Source organism: Engraulis encrasicolus, chromosome 7 (assembly GCF_034702125.1).
Source record: "Engraulis encrasicolus isolate BLACKSEA-1 chromosome 7, IST_EnEncr_1.0, whole genome shotgun sequence".
Lineage (NCBI taxonomy): Eukaryota > Metazoa > Chordata > Actinopteri > Clupeiformes > Engraulidae > Engraulis > Engraulis encrasicolus.
The window spans coordinates 4,035,613-4,045,612 of record NC_085863.1 but is presented as its reverse complement, the minus strand read 5'-3'; the positions used below and the strand labels follow the sequence as shown (position 1 = coordinate 4,045,612).

The following is a 10,000-nucleotide window of genomic DNA, read 5'->3' as shown; positions in this document are numbered from 1 at the left end:
AGAGAGAGAGAGAGAGAGAGAGTGTGTGTGTGTGTGTGTGTGTGAGAGAGAGAGAGAGAGAGAGAGAGAGAGAGAGAGAGAGAGAGAGAGAGAGAGAGAGAGAGAGAGAGAGAGAGAGTGTGTGTGTGTGAGAGAGAGGGAGAGAGAGAGAGAGAGAGAGAGAGAGAGAGAGAGAGAGAGAGAGAGAGAGAGAGAGAGCGTGCAGAGAGAGAGAGAGCGAGCGTGCAGAGAGAGAGAGAGAGAGAGAGAGAGAGAGAGAGAGAGAGAAGCGTGCAGAGAGAGAGAGAGAGAGAGAGAGAGAGAGAGAGAGAGAGAGAGAGAGAGAGCGCAGAGTAGCCTACAGAAGCTGTAGCCTCTATTGTACTGTATACGTAGCATAGAGTCTGAAACTAAAAACCTGAGGTAATGTGTTTTCCAGAAGAAAAAAAAACCCTCAAAGGTCAAAAGATTTCCATGGCCTTGTTGTCAGGTTAAATAAATGACAATGCAATATCTAGTTATTATCTAGCTATGGTATGAGGTTATCATGTCTCATACCAGCAAAAAAATGAGACATGTCTGAACGTTGTCATTCATCCAAGTCATCTTTAACTCTCATTCATCCAAGACTTCTTTGGGTTTAGTGTAGTTTAGTTTAGCTCAGATACAGTACATATCTGATTTGGTAAAGTAGTTCAAGATGGATTGGATAGATTATTACAGTTGGACCCTCTCCATGCGCATAAAATATGAAGCCAGTACGAATACCTGGAGCTGATGGTGGCGCTAAATATTCATGGAAAACAGTGATCATCAAATGGACCACACACATTATGACGGTGAAAAAAAAAACCCAAAATGTTTTACATTATACATACATTATCCTACATTATACGTTTATACGTAGCATAAATGTGCATATGCACACCGAGGACTACTGACTGCTTTGGCTGGGCCCAGGACAAAGTCGTCTGAAAGGGCCCCCTCCCCCACTCAATGCATACAATGTAATGAGGACCCAATTCTGGGGCCCCTCTGTCCCTGGGCCCGGGACAACTGTCCCCTTTGTCACCCCTTGTCGTCTTCCCTGTGCACACCCATAGAGAATATCAGTTACAGTACAGTACAGTACGTCAGCCAGGGTTTCAAAGCAAGCTGGCATTATGGAAACACTGGGGGCGGGGGTGGGGGGCACACAGGCATACAGAGTACATTACAGCAGTGTTTCTCAACTGGTGGGTCGCGACCCAAAAGTGGGTCGCGGAGGGGTCATGGGTGGGTCGTGAAGCCGTGATGTAAAAAAAAATCGTAATTCACTGATTTGCTTTAAAAAAAAAATCCATCCAACTTTTCCTGCAACAATTTACAACTTTTATTTTGATAGGCGATCGAACTTGTGTCATCTGTTGTCATAGATAGAATCAGAATGTTTATGCGAGATAGTAGTGTGCAACAAGTCATTTGAGTGTCGCATAAACAATTGGGTCGCGACCGAAAGAGAGTGGAAAATGGTGGGTCCCAAGACTGTTCCAGTTGGGAACCACTGCATTACAGTATTCTAGCCCATAGTTTTCGGCTGAGAGAGTACAGTATAGACTTCTAGCCCATAGTTTTCGGCTGACAGCACGTCTGAGATGCAGGAATTAGCCATCTATAGTAGTCCACAGAGACTTGCCCATTTCCCTCCCGGCTGCCGTGTGTAATGTCATACTGCTTGAGTCGGCACGGCGCCCCCTCTCTCTAATCTCCATTCTTCCTGTTTCAGCCCCCCTCCACTACCCTCTCATCTCCTCTCCTCTCTTCTCTTCTCTTCTCCTCTCCTCTCTTCTCTTCTTCTCTCTTCCTCTCTTCTCCTCTCCTCTCCACGGGCTGACTGCCTGTCTCTCCTCTCCTCTCCTCTCCTCTCCTCTCCTCTCCTCTCCTCTCCTCTCCTCTCATCTCTTCTCTTCTCTTCTCTTCTCTTCTCTTCTCTTCTCTTCTCTTCTCTTCTCTTCTCTTCTCTTCTCTTCTCTTCTCTTCTTCTCTTCTCCTCTCCTCTCCTCTCCTCTCCTCTCCTCTATTCTGCTCTCCTCTACTCTGCTCTCCTCTCCTCTTGTTTGTTTCTTCAGGGTGAGTGAGACTGTGGGAAACTCTGCCAAGTTTGCTGTGTACAGTATGTCAGTGGGTTCCCAAAGTTTTTATGCTGACATAGACATAGGACATTCATTCATTTTTTCATTTGTATATGTATTTTATTCTCATTTTTAGATTTAAGAATATTTTTGTGACTCTCTGTCCGATATATATATGCTAATAGGCCTCATTTCTTTTCCCTCCATATTGCTCAATGTTAATGTGAAATTCACAGTAAAAGTAAATGTAGGCCTGCGTTCACTGTACAGGTGAATACTGGTCCAAGGTATTATGCAAACAGTCCCTTCCCTCTGTGACCCACCCCAACCCCCCTAGGGGTCATGACCCCCAGTTTGGGAATCACCACTGCAGTGGTTCCCAACCTTTTTCAGCGGGGCCCCTTTTGAACTTTATAATATTTTTGCAAAAAAACCAAGGCAATGTTTTATCCAGTAGTGTTGCTAGATTTAATATTGCTAGAGATCCACAGGACAGCTGTTATCCTGTGGATTTCCTGATTTTAGGCAATGTCCCTTTTGTCTGCGACGCCTCTTCAGTAGCCTACCTCTGCGACCCCCCCTAAGGGTCATGACCCCCAGCTTGGGAACCGCTACAGTGTGTCAACACTTTCCCTTATGAGTGCCCAGGCCCTGCCGTTTTCTAGACTTCTTTTCCATATTCCAATAAAACACTTTTCATTCATGTGGAACAAAGGTCAAGGGTCATGCATCTTACTCGCCAATGATCCGCGGCCTGCTATTGGCCGGGCCACAATTTGATTTGATTGGTTATCTAAGCCATTCTGTGCGGCATGTCTGCTCGTAGTGCACCTACCCCTTTTTTGCTTTTGTAGAGCTGCAAAGTCACACAACTGTCTCCAGACGCTAATATGTTACATGTATATACAGCCCAACCTCCACCACTATACCAGTATTACATTTCATAATGCATTGAGATGTATGCAATACTGTTTGTCTATTCAACACTATGTTGAATTCATGGTATGGATCACATATTTATTATTATTTATTCTTTTTTGTAATGAAATAGAGCAAACAGTGGGGGGCTGCTGAGTCTGGCCCTTGTGGAAGCAAATACACATAATACACCACCAAGGAAGTCCGCACCCCTCTGACTGTATTTTACATCAGACACTATACAAATACACATAATACACCACCAAGGCAGCCGCACCCCTCTGACTGTATTTTACATCCCACACTATACAGTGCGTATGGTGTACTGCATATGCATCTTCGTTTAGCTTAATCAAACAGTAATTATGTATTGCATATGCATACTGAGCACTGTAAGTTGCAAGTGGATGCAACATAATGTGTTTGGCTGAAGTAGTACAACCCAGAAGGACATTAGACCTGACTCTTCTATCCAAAGGGACTTACAGGGTACAGGGTACTGGTTACAGGCCCTGGAGCGATGCAAGGTTAGAGGTGCACTTCAGCTATGAATGAAGGTGTGGGGAGACCACACACAGTGTACTCTTGCAACCAAAGACCAACTGCAGAACAACTGCAGAACACTGTGCAGATCCAAAACAACAGTTAAACAAGTGTTACAAGTGTTAACTTTTTGTGCCAGTGTGTTCCGCTCAATCAAACACTGTTTTGGCCAGTTTGGGCTTAATGTTTTTCACAATCATTTTAGATTTGTACCTTTTTCATTTCAAAAGTACTCTATAGTTGTGTGGAATGCATTTAGGGGAATTTGTTTTTATTTTTGGCCAGCATGTTTTCCAAGGCCAGGCAACAACAATTGTGCTCAGCTTTTACAAGGTGACAATAAAACGTCAGATGTGGTGGGAGCTTGTTGTGCCTTTTACTGACTACTGTTGGCATGGCTACTGTTGGCATGGCCGTGCACGAAGCCGTAAATGCTGTTGAAAATTTGCCTTTTGTATTTGCTGAAGTGTGTATAGTGATGTTTAAATAGTCGAGTGGAACTAGAGGTTGTTGAGTGGTTGCAGGGCCGGGGACAGCTTTTGCCGAGCCCAGGACAAAAAGTAATCTGGAAGGCCCCCCTATCCAATACATACATGTAATGAACAAACTGTTTCGAGCCCCCTCTCTCCCTGAGCCTGGGACACCTGACCCCTTTGCACCCCCCCCCCCCCAATCCTGTCTGCTTCATTGAGTGTTTGTATATATAAAGCCGGTACTCGTTTGGTGTCGTATACAGAGGCACAAATTTGGCACGCTGACATGCGCCACCGCAGCAACTCACCCTAATTTCAGACAGACGCCCGTTTGCTCGATGCCAGCGTCCAAGAATAAACCGGCTTGTCTTGTTGTTGACCCGACCTCCTAAACCACACGCAGACAAAACAGAGCTGGCACCGCGCAGGACTGAGTCACTCACATTCACTGGAGGGACCAACCTGCCTGGCTGCCTGGCTGTGTAATTAGGATCTCGGGGATGAGGAACCAGAGGAGCGTGGGCATGCTTGTGGTCCGGCTAAAGTAGCGCTGGATTAAAAACATATGCATCAAACAAAGTGAGAGAAACGCCACACCGGCTCTCAACATCGGTTGTGGTCCAGCAAAAGTAGCACTGGATCAAAAACACATGCATCATGCACTTCCCCCTGACATCCGCAATATCGACTCTCTACCCCTGTTCAAATCAAGACTCAAAACTCATCTGTTCCAGTTAGCCTATTCTTTATGACTTTGTAGCTCTGTTTTGTTTTAATTTTAATTTGTCATGTTTTTGTATTATTGCTTGTCTTTGTACGTCCTTGAGTGTTTCAAAAGAAAGTGAGAGAAACTCTGCTCACTGTCTCTGCTCTCAGAGTCCCCGCACACCTTATTATATCTCGAACTTGGTCATCACCATGGTAACAGCACACACGTCTAAACAGATTACACAACGTTACGACCCATCAGGGCTCAGTTAAAAGACCCCTTACTTGACAAAGACCTTGTCCAGCTAAACGCTGTATAATAAAACAATAACAGAAACAGTAGCTCTCGCTCCCTGTGGTTTGCCATGGGTTCCCAACTACCCATGGGGCAACAGTGTAGAAACTAGTCATGGGCGTAATAATGTGGTATATTATTCGCAGAAGCTGCATGCTGCTCATCTCTTGGTGTGTGCGTGCGCGCGTGTGCGTGTGTGCGTGTGCGTGTGCGTGTGCGTGTGCGTGTGCGTGTGCGTGTGTGTGTGTGTGTGTGTGGGTGTTCAAATGTTCAAAGGGAATACAGCAGTCGGGGGTTTCTTTTTTGGTTTTGTTGCGGTGCACAGTGGAGGTGGGGACCCCATGTTTCACGTCACTGAAATTTGCCGGCAGATTTTTGACTGGCGCCACCGCGTAGTGTAGCGTAGCATACTGAAGCAGCCAGGGCCGGATTAAGATGGCCCAAGGGCCCTAGGCTACAGTTTGGTGTGGGCCCCCCTCAAGGCATATTTCGCATCAAATTTACATAGACAGTGTCATAGTTATTTGTGTGCTAGGAATTAAGGATAAGATGTATGTCCCAACTGTGTTCAACACTAAAGATGATTTTTTAAAATAATGCATCTTGTCACAATTCTGCAATTTCTCCCTTTTGGCCATCGGGAGCCCCTTGGCTGGTGGGGGCCCCTAGGATGCAGCTGTATCTAGCCTGTGGTGGGGGCCCCTGGCTGGTGGGGGTCCCTTAGGCTGTAGCTGTATCTAGGCTGTGATGGGGGTTCCCTGGCTGGTGGGGGCCCCTAGGCTGCAGCCATATTTAGCCTGTGGTGGGGGGGCCCTAGGTTTCAGCTGTATCTAGCCTGTGGTGGGGGCCCCTGGCCAGTGGAGGCCCTAGGCTGCAGCCATATCTAGCCTGTGGTGGGGGCCCCTAGGCTGCAGCCATATCTAGCCTTTGGTGGGGCCCCTAGGCTGCAGCCATATCTAGCCTGTGGTGAGGGCCCCTGGCTGGTGGGTGCCCTAGGCTGCAGCCGTATCTAGCCTGTAGGGGCCCCTAGGCTGTAGCCATATCTAGGCTGTGGTGGGGGCCCCTGGCTGGTGGGGGTCCCTTAGGCTGTGGCCATATCTAACTTGTGGTGGGAGTCCCTAGGTTTCAGCTGTATCTAGCCTGTGGTGGGGGCCCCTGGCCAGTGGAGGCCCTAGGCTTCAGCCGTATCTAGCCTGTGGTGGGGGCCCCTAGGCTGCAGTCATGTCTAGCCTGTGGTGGGGGCCCCTAGGCAGGTGGGGGCCCCTAGGCTGCAGCCGTATCTAGCCTGTGTGTTAGTCCGGCCCTGGTGTCGGTGGTTTGAAGCCTGGGAGGGGTGTTAACTGGCTGCAGATGTCTGCCAGCTTGGAGCCCACTGCTGCTGCTGCTGTGGAGGAGACGAGACCAGAGTGTTGGAGGATTTTTAAGGCCGTTTTTGGTTTAGACTTCCCTCCTTCCCTGCCTCCCTCCCGACTGTGGAGTTCATATTTTCCTTGAAGTGTCAGCTTGAAATACTAGTTTGCGTCTGTCAATCAAGAAAATAAAACTCAGTACAGTGGAAATATATTTTTTATTTGCTTCATTTTTGGCATTTTTAAGTTATCATCATCTGTTAGCCATCTTAAGAAACATGTTTTATTCATACGGGTGGTAAAATAGTTACTTAGCTTAATCTAATGGTGGCAACTGCTTTCACCATTATAGAGTATATGCAATGCCTCAACATGTATTGAATTTCACTGGCATGTTAAGCCATCATCATCTGTGAATATCTGGGTGAAAAGGTTCAGCTGTTTGTGAGTAATTGAGCTCACAGATTGAGAAGTAGTTTCATGTTTTCCTTGAAGTGTCATCTTGAAAGGAAAGATTTGTGTCTGTCAATCAAGAAGAAAAAAAACCTAATTACGGTGGAAATATTTATTTCTTGTTTTTTGGCATTGGCATCTTTTTAGTCATCATCATCTGTGAGTCATCTGAAGAACTCATGTCACATACTACACTGCAGACATGCCTCCGATAAACAGGAAGTTCTCAGAGGAGGGATTAGCAAGAATCTACCAAAATGCCTCTGTGTACTAACAGACAGGGCCCAGCTACAACTAAATCAGACCATGGATTCAGATTACATTAGACTTAAAGTGATACTGTTAGTCGGTGGCTAAAGTTCCAAAAATGGGACAGTATCACTTAAGGGCTGTGTATGTATACTCTCTTTGCCACCTGTCGGCCACAGACCAACGCAGACAGTTTTGATTTTTGCTCGATCACTAGGTCTGCGCTATCTGTCACAACGGTAGGGGCAGCGAGATGATTGCTCAAACTGCCTTTAATACAAGCATTAAACTAGACGTGTCTGTTGATTTGTAGCTACACAGAGCAGGGATGTCAAACTCAGGCCCAGGGGCCAAATCTGGCCCGTGGGGTAATTTTATTCAACCTGTGAGATCATTTCAAATGTGTATTACAGTTGGCCCACATACTGTATATCAGGGGCGGGGAACCTTATTCATTTGAAGGGTCACTTCAAATTCCTACAAGGGCTGTAAAAGTCCTCAGAGGGCCAAACTATGAACACAAATCAGGATTTCCCATGCACTTAAGGTCTATATTGAAGGCAGCCACCTTTAAAACGGACCCCACCTTCTCTAGGTCCCCTGAATGTAACTTAATTGTATTACAAATGTAACTTCTTTTACAAAGATAAGATTCCTTTACAAAATATGTCACCTTTCATGTGAAGCTGCATAACATTAAAATTATATTGGGGGGGCCGTATAAAATGGCCTCAAGGGTCACAAATGGCCCTCGAGACATAGGTCCCCCTCCCCTGCTGTATATCATTAATGCATAGCATAACGAGACTTGAACATGGGGCTCAAAACTGTTCCAGTCCTTAGATTTCCTAAATCCGCCACGCTTTCTAAAAGGATATTGTTATTGTGTTGATGTGTGTGAATGTTTCTCACACGAACCCCGTACAATTGGCGCTGTGCGGCAGCCTCCAGAGCTGGTGTGTGAATGTGGGAAAGTGTATATGTGTGCATGTGTATTTTGACAGCACTTTGAGACGACTTTAGTTGTGATATTGCACTATATAAATACAGGTTCTACTGTACTGGGGTGCATTTCTCGAAACCAAAGTTGCTTACTACATTAGCTACTTTGTTGTTTTCAATGCATTTTCCCATTGGGGACTACTGAATTTGCTAACAGGCTAACAACTTCTCTTTTGAGAAATGCACCCCTGTATTGTCCTGTGCTTACGTATTTAATTTCATTAAAATGTGTATCTGTTTTCTCTTTTCCCTCTTGTGTTCTCTTGACAGTGGTGTGCCCCCTGACCTGTCTGAACGGGGGCATCTGCGCGTCGCGTAAACACTGCCACTGCCCGCAGGGCTTCACAGGCCGCCTGTGCCAGATCCGCCAGGACAACATGTCGGCGCGGGGCAACCCTCCCCCGGCGCTGCCCATGCCCCTGGGGGGCGGAGCCGTGGGCACCACGGTGACCCGAGGGGGCACCAGCGACGGCCAGGGCATGATGGTGGAGCCCATCAGCGGACGCCAGATGACACAGACGCACTTTAGTCTCCCGCTGACGCAGGGCAACGGCCATCACTCCTCAGAAAGTACGCACAGTAGGATCCTGAGCAGCCACGACATCCACATTGCATAAAGTAGAGGTACAGTAGTAGTAGAGTAGAGTAGAGCAAGCAGACATGACACTTACCTGTACACATCCATAGGAGCTTGCACACCAAGCAAGCAGACATGACACCTCCACATCCACAGCTTTATGCTTTACATTACAACGCATTACAACGCGTTTCTTTATTGGATTGGACAGTGTGAGAGAGAAAGACAAATGAGAAATATAAATGATAGTGTGAAGAAATAAAGTCATTCATTCATTCATTCATTCATTCATTCATTCATTTATTCAATGATTGTGCGAGTCCACCATCCATTTTATGTATGTGATTTTATTGATTAGGATGCATGTTATTGGTTTGTGACCTTGCCCCTTGCTGTTTCTCAAGCTCCTGTCCTTTGCTTTGTTGTCTTTTCTGTTTTGCCAGTGATTGTGCGAGTCCACCACCCGACAGACACATCGGTCATCATCCAGTCCCTGACGGAGTCCCATTCCCAGTCGGACGCGAGACCTCCCAAGCCCGGGACCAGACTCCCCCCTCCCACGCACAAACCTAGGGGGCGCTGTTTCCAGGAAACTACTCCCAAACAAGCTGTGAGTCCTCCCGTCATACTGCCCTGATGCTGATTTCTCATGTCTGAAATGCTTGAATGCATGGACAATAGCCAATGCATACTGTTGCAGTCATACAGTACAGTACATAGGTACTTTAAAGGATGAGTTCAGTCAATTTCAATATGCTGTTTTATTGCTCACGCTACCCTTGACTTGTCAGTACCCAGTGATGCTGATTTTTTTTCGACTCAGCCCTTTCCGAGATATGAGCTATTGTAATGGGGGCAGAGTTTGTTTACATTTAAAATAAAAAAATGTAACATAGACCTACTGCAATTTTTTTCCCAAAAGGTACCGCTGTTTGCTAGTTGTCTGCTGATGTTGTATAACCTTTCGGATCTTTTTGGGAATAAATAAAAAAAACATTTTTTTAATGTAAACAAAGCGTTGCCCCCATTACAATGACCAATATCTCGGAAAAGGCTGAAGAAGAAAAAAAAACCTCAGGTACTGACAAGTCCAGGGTAGTGTGAGCATTACAACTGCATGTCGAAATTGACTGAACTGGTCATTTATTTATTTTTTATTTGTAGTTTATTTGGCAGGGACAATGCAGTGCACATTGTTACAAACATGACATGGCAGAGCCATGACACAACTTGCAGATGTGAATACATGGAAGGTTTATAGCTAGATAGCTAATTTGCAACCTCAGTCCCTGATCAGGCTACCTACTCTAATAAAACATATAAATCATCTAAAAGTACAATTG

At 46.0% G+C, this 10,000-nt stretch overlaps 1 protein-coding gene across 6 annotated transcripts in view; it reads left to right on the top strand.

The window, feature by feature from the left end:
- Positions 1-10,000, top strand: part of ltbp3 (latent transforming growth factor beta binding protein 3) — a 126,756-nt gene that overhangs the window by 56,096 nt on the left and 60,660 nt on the right. For all 6 annotated transcript variants that reach the window (XM_063202723.1, XM_063202722.1, XM_063202720.1 and 3 more), the window contains exons 2-3: positions 8,351-8,650; positions 9,101-9,267. In XM_063202723.1, the coding sequence (XP_063058793.1) occupies positions 8,351-8,650; positions 9,101-9,267 (467 nt within the window). The remainder of the gene's footprint in view (positions 1-8,350; positions 8,651-9,100; positions 9,268-10,000) is intronic.